A 14,820-nucleotide genomic window follows, 5' to 3' on the forward strand; every position below is an offset into this window, starting at 1 on the left:
AGCACCAGCTTATCAGGGGGCACCATGAGACCAGCAGGAAGCTGCGCGAGCAACGAGCATGAGGCAAAGATTCACACATACTGAGCACGCTCTCAGACAGACGCAGGCACATTCAGGACTCACACTCTGCTTAGAAAGACTGTCAGAGATGTAAACCAACACATCAGCAAAAAAAAAAAAAAAAAGTTTATTGGACAGCACGTCTCACTGATGGCACACAGTGTGGCTGAATATTTCTCTGCACTCATGTTATCTTTTCAGAGGCAACGACTTTTTTCATGTCATCACTGAAACAATGACTCTTTAAATACCAACTTTAACCGCTACAGCTAAACACTTCTTTAACCCTTAAATGTCTGTGTTGGAGCATTAGCTATAGGTACAGGTATACTAGCAGGATTAGGGCTGTGATTGTCTGTATCATGTGTATGTAAAACTGGATGTGCTGCATACTTGCAGAGAGAATATATAAAATATATAAAGTAGAAATTGAAAGCTTAAGGACATTTGTAACTATTTAACCCTGTGTGCTTATTCGCATTAATTCACTGCAGGCTGATTTGACCCAGTTATATTGCAGCACTGATCCCATTCTTCCATCTGAGTGTATTATTTACCATCCAGCAGTATCTTCCTCTGCTAATTCAAAAGCCATCGTGATGTCAGACCTTAGAGTCCCCATTAAAAGCTCACTGACCCGATCCACATTTAAATCACACACACTCATTTGCATGGTTATGCCTGTGAGGCCGTTCATTTCCCAAATGCAATCTTTCTCCCAAACCTTTGTCTTTCCTTCGAGTCTCTAAACTTCCATCGTACTTTAAGCTAAAGTTGAGGTAGAGCATGTTTAACCTGAACCGTAAAAAGCAAGTCTCAACTTCAAACAAGTATTTGAATGACGAAAAGGTCCTCATATCCTCTGTCTCTCTTCCACAGCATGTCTTTATCCTGTCTTCCTTCTCTCACCCCAACCGGTCGCAGCAGATGGCCGCCCCTCCCTGAGCCTGGTTCTGCCGGAGGTTTCTTCCTGTTAAAAGGGAGTTTTTCCTTCCCACTGTCGCCAAAGTGCTTGCTCATAGGGGGTCATATGATTGTTGGGTTTTTCTCTGTATCTATGAAGCGCCTTGAGGCGACTTTTGTTGTGATTTGGCGCTATATAAATAAAATTGAATTGAATTGAATTGAATTGAATTTCCTAAACATCTTCATTCTGATGGTGATGAGTTTGACAGGTGCTTACATACACAGCTGGCCACGTATATGAGGATATAAGTACCCCATGTTGGTGCTCTAGAAGAGACCATTTGAATTCACTATCTGAAACCATTATAACTGTGTCTATCTATATATATTTTTTCTAAAAGTGACAACATTTTAAAATTATTATTTGCTTTTTTAACATTTAGCACCCAAGTGGCCCAAGATACAGACAGCGTGGAGTCACATTAAAATCCAACAAAACAAGGAAAAAAACATGAAGAATAAAAATAATTTAAAAAACACACCCAGAGAAATAATTAGAAGAGACTCACAGAAGCAGGCAGGGGAAAAGACCACACATACACACACACACACACACACACACACACACACACACACACACACACACGCACAGGACCGATTAATCACAGGTGGGAAGAATTAAGACACAGCAAACAGAGGTAAGAGCAACAAAAAACATACAAGTAAAGAAATCCTTTCAAAATTCAACAAAGGTAACAAAGAAACAAAGAGTAACCAAGAATTAAACTCTAAATTAAATCAAACTATGGCAAGAAATGTCAACCTCATGGTTATGTTTAGAATTTAGGGGATGACCAAAGCTGTGAAGGTCTTCCTCGGGAGATAGTGAATCATTGATGTTTGCTTAAAAACAATCCATGCAGATCCAAAATGTACCGAGATGCCGTAGCTTGGATCAAAGTGACCACCTAAATAAATATGCCTGATTTCTGTAAGCGAGATGAACAGAACTCAAACTCAAATTTGCTTTAATGTTGGCTGAACACATGAGTTTCCAGGACAGGTGAGGAAGAAGATATTTTAAAAAGTGCACTGATGCATGTGAGACTTTTCATTCCAGCTGTGGCATAAAGCCATTTCATTGTAAAATACTTGTAAATTATTTAAAGCACATCTAAACCTAACCGAATCCATGTACAGTATTGTGCAAAAGTCTTAAGCACCCCCTTATTTCTTTTATTTTGCTTCAAAGGAGCCAGTGGTTTTGAGCATAAGCTCTCCAGTTGTTTTTTTTGTTGTTGTTGTTTTTGTTGTTTTTTTGAAGGTCTGAAAGTGCATGAACACTGGTGCCTTTTTCAGTCATTTTCAGTCCTGTCCGATCATGTATTATCCTCTCCAGGACCTCCCCTGGACCTCAACATTATTGAAGCAGTGTGGGATCATCTTGACAGAGAACTGAACAAAAGGCAGCCAAGGTCCAAAAAAGAACTTTAAATGTCCTTTAAGAGCCTGGAGAACTATTCCTGAACACTACATAAAGAAATTACAAGGAAGCCTACCCAAGAGAGTTCAGGCTGTGTTGAAGAATTAAGGTGTTCACAGCAAATGTTGACTTTCATTAACAAATTCTGCCTCACATACTCTATTTTCATGCATGTTTACACATATGTCAAACAGTCACTGCATCACACGTATTTCCTGCTCTCCCAGTAAAAATGGTAGTTAAAGAGATTTGCACAGTAAAGTACTACAACAAAAGCAAAACATTCACCAACACTGGTGGCTATTGTCCCAGCATCTTAAAATAATCACACCTGCAGTATTTCACCCCTTTGAAAAATCCAGGTCACCTGCTGTCCTCCCACTGAGCAATATGCTCTGCATCTGTTAAAAGAAAAACATGAAATATAAAAGAGATTCTGCTTGTTGTTCACACAAAAAATGTCGCATTTGTGTTATAATTCTCAAGTTATCCTTCGGTTCTCTTCAGAAATGATTGTAAAGTCATAAATGTTTAAGTCATGAAAGAGTTTCAAACTGTGGATACGTTTTCATACATAAAAAAAACACATAGACACAAGTACAAGCGGTACTGTGGAGACACACAACTTAGTGTCTGCTCCAGGCTGTGTGATATCCACTTATCATTTTATTACCAATTAAAACAACACAGCAATAATGTCTGGAAATTAGTCTGATGGGCTGCAGGGCTCTGTGCACTTATAATCAGCTTAATTTATGCTTGTAGTTCTTTGTTGCTTTAGTGAAATTTTGCTTTTATTTTGAGAGGAAGTGTGACAATGTTATTGATTGAGGAAGAATATTTCCATAAATTTAGCTTTGTTAAAACCATGTAGGACTATCTGCTACAGACACAGTTCAGCAGCAAGCTCTCCTTTGATCACAATTTACTAATCATGTTTTACACATTGTACACAAAGGAAAAACAGAAAGGTGGTTTGTAAAAAATCACATCCCTGCAACGAGGACCAGATTCAGAGCAGATCCATCATTCAGCTGTGAGTAATCAATAGATTACATAGCAAACACTTGCAAAGACACACTCAAGTGGGCAAAACTAAACATCTGCCACCATCTCATTTCTCATGATCAATGTAAGTGCATGTGTGTGTGTGTGTGTGTGTGTTTTCAGACACTGAAGGCTTTTGTGGAGCTGAGGAATATTGATTACTCAGAGCTTCTTGATGGTGAGCACTGAGTGCCATTGATTTAGACTGAGAGGCAGGTGTGAGCGGGATCACATGGAGATTTCTGTGTTTTCACATCATTACTGGACACACTGGATTAATATTTTACACTTCACTGAACATCAGTGACAGAGGCAGTGAAGTAGGAAAACTAATTGCCTCGACACAGTGCAGCACAGCATGTACAAGAAGCAGAAACCAAAATTGTAAAGAAGAGGCCATTTTTAAATGGAAAAATGAGGGGATGTCCATTCTGCTACCTAAACAAACAAACTATTATTGAGCTCTCTTTATATAGATTTTTTTAATATTAAAATATAATATTTATTTTTCGTTATGTCAAAGGATCACTTATACCATGTGGCTTAGAAGATAAAACACTGTCCTTGAACTGCAACGTAGCATTAATCTTATTACAGTAATCTCTCTTAAATGTATTAAAATGTCAAAAAAAAAAAGAGTACAAATTACAAAGTAGTCAGTGTAGTGAATCCTTTTATAATAGCACTATAGGCACTGAGGTTTTAGGACACACAGATCTCTTTCAAAATGAAGACTGCCATAGGAGGACAGTACATTCTCATTTGCAAATCATCTGTGGACAAACAGCGGTTGCTTTTGAGTAAAATTAATGTGCAAAGATTTCATAGTGAAGAAAAAAAGAAGTGTTCCTCTCAGGTTAAGCTTTATCTCTGAATAAAAAATGTCAAGTCTTATTTTTTCTGAAATTCTGTTACAATATTTTTAGGCAGCCAGTTGTGCAAAAATTTAATCTAGGTTTTCATCCATACCGTGCTGGCAAATGTATCTGTTCAGTGTTTTATAGCGCTGGTCATTCCAGTTGAAACCACTCGATGCCTGCAGCTCGACACAGTTTCCAAAACTGTAAAGAAAAAGAGAAGCTGTGAGTGGACTAATGTGAAGGGTTTGTGATAGATACCAGAAATGGTTAGCATTATGCACTGCTACTGAGAGCATGGACAAAAGAAGTGATTATAATTACAAAGGTTAAGGAAACAGAGGGAAACAGAGACATCTAGTGGCATTAATGAGGGATGCATGTCAACTAAGATCACTGTTTTTTCTATTGGTTAAAAACTGGGTTAATTAATTAATTTGAAATAAAAATAAAGAACTAAAGTAAACAGAGGGGGGAGTGGCTAAATTAAAAGAAAACAAACGTCCAAACCCACCCCCCAAAAAACAAAACAGAGAAGCAGATTTTTCCACCTTTCAGGAGAATTGCTTTGTTTGTTTTGGTCCATTTCCCTCGGCCGTCTGTCAGTAGCTAATGTCTCATTCTAAATGGGTCTCTTACCCTTGGTTGTCAGGCTGCCCAAAGGCAAAGCTGAAGTATTTGGGAATCTCTCCTGTGTCCCAGCGAAATGAGTCTTTTGGAGGTTTATATGTCAGGCCTGTGGAGTAAAAACATGCTGTTTTATCTATGCACCATTTCAACTACATCCATACCCATAGCATGTCTAAATAAAAAAAAACAGCAAGTTAAAGTGTCAGTGTTTTTCAGTGTTAAAGATATAACTGATATATTTCATTTATATTAATTTATAATACAAAAGAGTACCTATCCAGAAGTTTTCAGTTTCAAAGTCATTCCTGGTGAGCTCGTTGCTCGTCTCCAGCTGACTAAGATAAAAAGCCAGAATGTCCTGAACCTTCTGATTGTGGATTTGAGCCAAAATGCCTCCTTGTTCCTGATGGTTTACATAAGAAAAAGTTTAAACTTGGTCTCTGTATGTTGTTTTATAGAAAACTCGATGAGGCTCCTTAGTGAGGCGCACACACACCTGACAGTGACTTTTAGCCCCATAGTAGGTCTCAACATCAGAAGACACCATGAAGCAATTTCCATCTATGATGAGATCACAACTTTGAAATGGGAATTTCACTTTCTCTGTTGGGACACAAGCACATAAACTAAAAATGAAGAGTAATAACACTGACCACCAACTTCAAATCAGACAGAACAGGCTTACACATGCTTGGGAACAAGCACAAATTTCCTTACTCGATTTTATCTGTTTTGATTTTATATACTGTTTTGTTTGTTTGTTTGTTTGTTTGTTTATTAGTTAATTAGTTTATTTGCTTGTTTTAATCAATTTTAAATCATGCTTTTTATTTGTTCTTGTTTCTAATGTCTCTGTAAAGCACTTTGAATCACCTTGTTGTTGAATTGTGCTATACAAATAAACTTGCCTTGCCTTACTCAGTGGCTGCCAGTTTCTCAGAAATAAAGTGATGTTGTCATGTTTCGGCTGTGTACAGGTAGGAGAAGGACCCAAACGCAAAACTCACGACAATGAAATTAAACTCAAAAAGCTGCTTTATTGCAGAATGGCATGGAAAACTAAACTGGACCATGGATGACTAACACACAGGGAAACACAGCCATGAGGGAGACTACGACACTGACAAAGAGAAACACAGGGCTTAAATACACTGGGAAGTAACGAGGGGAATGAGACACAGAAGGAGGGCACAGCTGGGAGAAATCAGGACTGACGAGACAAGCAAAGCAGGACGCATTCACATAAGACACGGACCATCAAAGTAAAACAGGAAGTATCACACAGAGACGCGAACTTGACACAGTGGAGACAGCAACTAAGAAACACAGAGACAAACCATAAGGCAGAGGTCTAAGAACCAAAATACACAGAGGGAAATACTCAGCTTGGAACACAAGAGACTAGACTAGAGGGAGTAACAAAAGACCAACCATGAGAACATAATGCACAATGCAGAGTGACAGAAAACAAGAAACTCAAACATGCAAAGACACACAATTAAACAGAACAGAGGGGACACAGAGAGACATGAAGGGCAAGGGATCAAAACTAGAAGCCATAGAATAAATCACACACAAGTACAATAATACAAAAATCACAAAGAACTAAAAACGCTGGGTCAGGAGACCCAGGACCGTGACAGATGTACACTAAGGTATTAAAGTGTCTACCGGTCTACCTGATGAGATCAGAGAAAATCCCCTCATATCTCCTCTAAAGGTCAATGATGAAACCATCAATAAACTACTATAGTATCCTTTACCATGTCATTAGCAGATGGCATTTCTCATTATGTGTGTGGACTATGTGGACGAATTAAAGCATTTCTTGGTTTCAGAGCAAAACTTGATTAGATATATAAAAACATAAAGAACCGTTGGTCAGTGACAATATTAAAACCACTAACTGGTGAAGTAAGATTTTCTTGTCTGATTCCACTGGCAAATGTCAAATTGTTGGCTCTATAATGCAGCAGGACAATTGGAAAAAAGAGTGAGCATCTCAGGAACTTTGACAAGGGTAAAACATTCATGGCTTTCAGGCTGTAGTACACGCTGACTGTCCACCATCTAAAAGCACCTAAAATGTAAATGTAAGTCACATTTTTAAAAAAGCTGTTGCTTTTGATAAAAATGATTAATTGCACTTTCATTTATATCAGTGAACAGTGTGTGTGTGTGTGTGTGTGTGTGTGTGTGTGTGTGTGTGTGTGTGTGTGTGTACTGCAGGCATTAATTGTCCTCTGGATGTTCATTAACACATACAACCAGCCTAAACTTTGTTGCACATTATGTCGAGGTGTGATTAAAAAAAACCCTGTGGTTTGGTCGACTTTTCTCTCGGCTGCTTTCAGTGTAGTTGCTATTATGAGATCTCTCAGTGAAAGCCTCCTTTAACACGGGTCTTTGTGCTCTAACTCATCTGATGTGTCAGATAGGTTATCCTTTCCTTGTCAGGAAGTGCAAGGAACCAAATCTTGTAACTAGGGAGGGCACTGAGGGCATACTGTGTTTGTGTGGCCATAAAGCACACTCTGTACTTCAGGTCTTAACTGAGTGTACCAACGCTATTAGCCTTTAACCCACTAATGTGTTTCTAACCTTGCTCATCACTTGAGATGCTGCATGTGGACTCGTAAACTGAAAACTCCTTGCAAATCCAATCAAGCTCTCATTAACACCAATGATTGTCCACATAAAATCAGATAAAATGAAATCAGTCGTAAACAGAAGCTAATTTTTGCTGACTTTACAAGTCTGAGGTCTGTGATGAAACTGCAAAGTGGACAGTGCACATGCTCAGAATGGGACTTCCAGGAAGTGATCAAAGAATAGCAGCATCTTTGGAAGCTGTCTTAAAAAGATCCAAGAAGAGGAAATTAAACTAGTAGATCAAATTTAATTTTCATTATCATTATTATTATTATTGTTGTTATTATTATTAGTTTTGCCTTTGTTTTATTTTTATGGTGCTGTTCCTATATATATATATATATATTTTATCACACCTTAGACAGCCCTTTGTGCCAGCGATCACTTTTAGTACAGTAACCTTGCAACACTGTAACAAACATGTTCAGGAACAGATGGAGAAACTTTACAGGAATCTGAGGTGTAGACTCGATCCCCAAATTCTCCAGATCTCATTTTGATCAGGCACATGTGAGCTGGACAAACTAATTTTAACTACGGAGACCACAACTCACAATTCACAAGACTTAAAAGATGTGTTGCTAACATCTTGCTGACTGATACCACAAGTCAGCATCTGACATCCAGTGAAATCCATCACTTGACAGCTTAGAGATTATCAGTCAGTTCAACTGAGACCTGCACAATATCAAGCAGGAGGCCTTACTCTTGTGGCAGACTGTTGCATACTAAAGCACACTTCACTTACCTGCACACTCAGCACCCCCATAGCCAACAGCACACAAGCAAGAGCATCCCTCTTCTTTGAAATGTCCGTGCACACATTGCACATTGCACCGAACTGAAAAACACACAATAAAACAGCAGCATTTTTGCCTTTGCTTTCTCTTTGTACATTAAGATAAACAAGGACAGCACACTGAGAATGATATTTATGACATCAGCTGTTGATAATTGGTACCCTGGCAGAAGCGTCCAGTGAACCCGAGGTCACACTTGCATTTGCAAGAGGAGATATTAAGATGGCCGTGTTCGCCACAGTTCATACGACATGGGTTCTTTGGAATCTCTGATTAGAAACACAAAAACATGTAGGCCGCAAAATGAACAACTGGGAACTGATCATATTAAATATTAAAGAAAGTTTGCTGTCACTGAAAAAATACAACTATAAATACATTTTGTGTGTGTGTTTGTCTTACCACATAGTCCGCCTACATGGTCCCACAGTCTCAAACAGCCAGACATTGAGGAGGTGCAGAGAGAGCAGTACAGCCCTGATTTATACGGCATCACCAGTTGATCATTTACCTCCCAGTTACCCCTGAAACATGAAAATATATGCAGCAAAAAAATTGTGTTTTCTAATAATACTTTTAATATTTAGCTTTTTGGGAAAGCAAACTGTTACCCAGGATAGTATGCACAGACAAATATCTCCCAGAGTTCTCCATTTCTCCAGCACTGTTGGTTGGCACAGCCCACCTGGCTTGAAGTAGCCCAGACCAGCTACAAGACAAGAGAGGATTTGGACACACAAAACAGCATTTTTATAGGCAACAGAAACTGTATGCAGCTGTGGGACTTCATATAAACATGTGTAAGGTTTGTATATGCTGGTGAATACCTGGGTATAGTGTTGACAGGTGGCATTTTCCTTACATCGGCCGCTGGAGTAGAGAAAATCTTTTCCTTCCTCGAACCAGAAGTCAATGATGTCAGAAAATGAAGCAGCACCAACAACAGAAAGATGTGTGTTCCAGCCAATATGGCTGAAAGACGAGGAGTGTTGAAGGAAAGGCTCTTTGTGACACAATGTGGCTCTCTCCTTTGCAAGTGTAGCCAACTCCTCATTCCAGTCCTATAGAAAATTAACATCCCCATTATTCTGCAATAGAGTGGCATGGGTTTCAATTTCAACAGTAAACAAAGAGACACACAGATAAAAGGCTAATGCTTCCAATCTCGTCTCTGTTTTTATGGTCCTATGGTCCTAGGCAACTGGCTAACATAGGAGGGTCATCAGAAAATGCAGCTCAAACAGGCCCTTTGTCTTGTTTACACTGTGTTTCTCTGATTTTTTGTTTATAATCTAATGCATCTTATAATCTAAGATGCATTAGATTATAATATTTATAATTTATTTATATTTATGTCAGACTTGATCAGTATTGTCAGTATTTCCTACCAAAAGTTCCAAATAAACTACTTTGTCTTTTAAAAAGTGATGCATATCAAGGCCATCTAAAGTAGGTTAATTATACACAATGACTAGCCAGTGTCAGCTATCAAAATTACATGGTAAATGGACTGATTGTTATATAGCAATGTTCTACTCTCCTGGAGTACTCTACACAACACGCCACATTCACTATCTTCTATGCACTTACTAACTACCATTCATATTGCAAAATACATAAAGGCCCCAGGTAGCTGGTGAGTTCGAACCAATAACTTTCTAGCTTTAAGGAGACTTCTATTACTTCTATTACTATCACTAGCATCGGTGCTCTGTCCCTTTCCTTTTTGTAATTTTGGAATAAGAGGAATTGGACAAAAGTTGTCTTTTTGCAGATTAAGCATGATGCAGAAAACAGTACCAGAAATCCTCAGTGGGGTTTCAGTGAATAACTGCCTTTATAGAGTGACTCTGTTCTCATACAGTTAGGCATCAGACAGGCTTTATTCCAGGGACCTGGCAAGTTAAAGATCGGCTAATATTGAGAATATGTGTCAGAAATGTGCCCCTCATATACCCTTTTTAAGCACCTAGAACAGTTAAGAGCTAAAGTGCACGTGTGAAAGCCATTATGATGTACTTTGGAACTATTGATATTGGGCTGGCTGTTGTTCAGGAGATAGAGCGGGTTGTCTGGTGATTTGATACCTGGCTTGCACATCAAAGTATCTTTGGCCAAGATGCAAATTGTCCCAGATGCATCTATTGGAGTGTGAATGCTAAATTTGATAAAAGCGCTTGTGTGACTGAGTAAATGAGTGCAGTAAGAAAGCACTTTGGGTGTTCAAATAAAGTGCTGTATAACAGTCCACTGATATACATAAAACTCTTTGTTATTCTGGTGCAAAACCATTAGTTTGCAGTAGCAGTGTGCAATATGTCTACCAGAGCAGGAGTGAGGGATCTTATATCGATGTGTCTGCTTGGCTGGCTCTCTGATGTCATGCACTGCTAAGACTGCACTACCCAAATCAATCACAGGGCTTTGTTAAGAGTTGAGGCGTGAACTCAGTGAGCACAGTCCATGGTTAGCTACAATCCTGACGAACTTTAGGTCAAAGAAGAATGATTCAAATGTCCACAATCATTTTTTAGCCTAAATGACAGAGATTCCTGTTTCTGCTTGTATTTCTGTCCCTCTGTTCTGTTCATAATTAGTACAGATGGAAAATCCAAATCTGTCTGAAATGTCAGACTGACAGGATTTTCAAGACAGGTTTTCCTGGTGTAACTCTGCTGTGTAGTGTCAAAACGCTGAGGCCTCTTGAGTTCATCATTCACGCTGCTCTCTGATGTCAGCCAGCCAAAGCCTTTGATGACGGAGGGCTATTAGATCACTGGGTAATATCTTTCATTTTGAAGTGTGCCATTATGTATCAGCGCCTAACAGCATGAACAATTTATGCATTTCAGCCTTCTTTGTGGCGCCAACAACTGTTATATTCAGGTGTTTAGTAGCAGTAAAAATACAGAAAAAATGGAATTGCATCTAAAGTTCAGGAAAATGGTTCCCTCTGAAGCTAACTACATTAAAATAACACGTTGGACCCTTGGGTATAGTTCTGAGAGAGATTAGTAAGATAAAATCTCACAAACAGAGGTCATGATTTCCATATCAAAAGAGACCACTAAACTTCAATATCGGCCTCTTTGAGTGATGGTATGACCTCAATACTTCTTAGCCTAAAGAGCTCAAAGAAAATCCGCCGACAGGGCACTGGGTGAGAAAAGGAGGAGCATCATTCATTCTTGGAATATTGGTATTTTATCTCATCCTGAAAGCAAAGCCTAAAGGACCATATAATAATCACTTCAACACAATCTCACCATAATACTTACTGGTTCATTCTTGTGCGGGAGAGGGGGAAGAAAAAAAGTATATTAAGATATTCGCAAACACAGGCGAAGCCTTGAGCCTTTTAACGTTTATCAGTAAAGCTCTTTAATAATGCCTCTTCAGCTTGGCAAAGCCTTCTCTGAGGGTTTTCATGGGGAAATTACCTGTAAAACCAGAGTTGTGAATGCAAAGTGATTATCCACATCCTCTTTTTCTCATTACTGCCTTATCAGTTGCGAACAGTTCTCTGAGGCTGAAGAGCAGTCGAAGAAAAGGGGCTCAGTCTGTACGACTGGCTTTGAGGATGTAATCTATGAAAAAGTGACAGTTTGCCCTGGCACAAATCTCATATTGGGCCCAAAGGGTATCTAGTACACAGTGAGTTTCATAATCCTTCATTACCTCTCATAATCACATACATGCAAGAGAGTTGTGCAGATAAGCACTGTATCAACTGATGGAGTAAGACAGGGAAACAATTTAGCACTGCTGTTTAGAATTTGCTGCACATTCAGAAACATTACTCATTGTTTCTCTCGAAACATGCTGTTATTGTCATGTTTACAATAGACCTATCTGTTGATCATTAGAATAAAGAGACAAGTGAAAAATGTTGCTTAGTTACTTAACTTTAGTTGTCTAAGAAATAAACTTAGTGACCCTGACAAACTTGCACACACCCAGTTGATATTGGCCTCATTCTCATTTCTGACGCTATCAGTGAGCCTGCAGCAGAGCAGAACAAATTGTGCACTAACGCTACTATTTCACACCGCCGAGACTATCAGCACTACAAAGGAAGACAGCTCGACCCCAAACCCTGCTGTTTGTGTGGTCATTTGGTGAGTTTACTTTTAAGAATTCAAATTATTTTCAGTGAAACAACTGTGGCCACTGATCAAAGCTGCCTTTTCTGCACTTCAGCGTGTCCTTTAAATGCACAGGGACCTCAGTAACCTCAAGAGTCCTCCTAAGTTATAGATGCTGTCATGGGAGAGTCACACTTAGCTGATTGAGCACTCAGCTCGGACGTGCTACCTCATATCTTCACACATTCCTGATCAGTGTGACTGACACTTATGACAATTACTGTTTTTCTGGGCCTTGGGACTGAAGCTGCAGGCTTACTTAATGTTAGAAGCATAACAATTAAGTTTACAACCTGCAGCTAAGTGTTTTTCACACAGGAATGGGAAGAGAAACAACAACAAATGACTAATGTTCCTTATTAGGAGAAAAACATGAGCTGCATAGGAAGACCAGGCAGTCTACCCACACTGATTAGTTTACGTGAGCCCACACTGTTAACAAAAGCGTGATGTTAAACTCAGTGACAGCAAAGGCACTATTCAAAAACACACAGAGGAGACAGACAATAGGTGCCACAAACCATTTTTTGCATGTTAGCTGCCATGGGTTTGACCCGGCTGCGCAGTCTATTGTGGTGAGCAACAATCTGTGAGTGCTCCTTCACCCCGAGCCCTGGAAGAAGATACAGATGGTCATTAACTATACTTCTACTGCTGTCGCTGTGGCAACTAAATGCAAATACACTGGAGAGAGACAGAGAGTAAAAGTTTGGACTGTAAAGTCTATCACATCTACACCCGGGAGTCTGTAGGTTAAACACAAAATCAATCACAACACATTTTAAAACTTTTTAACACTTATTGAGAGAATTCTTTGTCATATGAACGATCTAAAACCGTTTTAATAATATAAACGTGCTGGCAGCGTCTCTAAACAACATGTGTATGTCTGCTGATCATAGTGTATGTAATTATGCTATAAATAAACGCTAAGAATGTGTCTACTTCTTATGTTAACTCAAGTAAAACAGTTAACTGAACGTATTCCCAATTCTCCTTACTTTTAGCACTTAGACAAGCTAAAATAAATGCTATATAATAATCTAAACTGGGGCTGACCACCTTAAATCTTTGTTTGTTAGGCTGTATCATGAGAAAATTTTACTGCACTGCTGACTTTGATCTGTTGATCATCAACTTCACATCTTACTGACTTAATTTACTGATATTAGATCTAAAAACATTTTAAGAAAAAGTTAAAGAGAAGCCTGTTTAATTCAATTTAAGCTAATGCCACATTTAATATAGAGTTTAGTAGTCAGCAGAAATTTACATTTTACTTCTAACTACTAGATAAAAAATTTGAACCTTTATAACTGAACCTGTCCTTTCAAACACCCACTTCACAGCTGCACTTAACCAATCTAAAATGTGTGTAAATTGATCACTCTCTACTGGAAACTGTCCCTTGTGGCCACCTGACTTCTCTCACAACGCTAATTGTGTTTACCAGTGGTGGGGAAAATCCGGAGCTCCGGTGTCTCTGCCATGATCCAGTTTGCTGAGTTAAACGAGGGCAGAAGAAAGCAAACGACAAAAACATCCAAACGCCCGGACGCTGTTACCGACCCCATTGTGAACTCCTGCAGCGTCTGCACCAACAGTGGCCACTTGCTCTGCTATCCTATCCTGCCTCCCTGCCCCTCTCCTCCCTCTTTTATCCTCACCGGCTCAAGTGCTTTCACCTCAGGCTGCGGCACATGCCACTGACTATTCAAAGAGGAATTTACTAATCCTACAGGGACTGTAGACACAGTGTAGATTTTCTATGCTGTTTCAATATATTTCTAAGTAAATATTCAAATTATCCCAATTTTAATTTGTGTTTAAAGCATACTGATCTTTCAACAGGTTATAAAAGTAAGTAAAATAAGTCATCTTTTCAAATCCATTAAGCAGACTGAGCTGTCTTTCCACAGAACTTAAAATGAAATGATTATATTGCAGTTTTCCTAATGCTGTTTTCTTCTCAATACAATGCACTTAAAAATAAATACACTTTTTCCCCCATATTTTATAAATTGCTCTAGTTTGTAGTACAAGCATCATGGCAGAGGCACTTAGCGCTCCAAGCTGAGTGCCATAGCAATTTTACGCACTATCTACCGATTAGTAATGTAATCTACAATATTTCAAGAATTCTTTAAGCTTGTTGTGTGACACATATGATGAGTATAGCAAGATTATAACAACAGTTTTAAGATAAATGTGGTAGGCAGCGGAATACCATAATAAAGTAT

At 38.9% G+C, this 14,820-nt stretch overlaps 1 protein-coding gene across 1 annotated transcript; it reads right to left on the bottom strand.

Moving 5' to 3' along the window:
- Positions 1-1,957: 1,957 nt before the first annotated feature.
- Positions 1,958-14,154, bottom strand: LOC146718599 (C-type lectin domain family 18 member A-like). The gene is made up of 12 exons (XM_085452912.1): positions 14,031-14,154; positions 13,102-13,193; positions 9,263-9,496; positions 9,047-9,144; positions 8,838-8,959; positions 8,597-8,704; positions 8,384-8,476; positions 5,480-5,586; positions 5,257-5,386; positions 4,993-5,089; positions 4,466-4,557; positions 1,958-2,850 (listed from the first exon to the last, which is right to left on the bottom strand). The coding sequence occupies exons 1-12, from the start codon at positions 14,152-14,154 to the stop codon at positions 2,813-2,815; spliced, it is 1,335 nt and encodes a 444-aa protein (XP_085309038.1). The 3' UTR covers positions 1,958-2,812.
- Positions 14,155-14,820: the final 666 nt, after the last annotated feature.

Source organism: Copadichromis virginalis, linkage group LG1, assembly GCF_057382275.1.
Source record: "Copadichromis virginalis isolate Kocher_CV1m ecotype Utaka linkage group LG1, C_Virginalis_male_GT1.1, whole genome shotgun sequence".
NCBI classification, from domain to species: Eukaryota; Metazoa; Chordata; class Actinopteri; order Cichliformes; family Cichlidae; genus Copadichromis; species Copadichromis virginalis.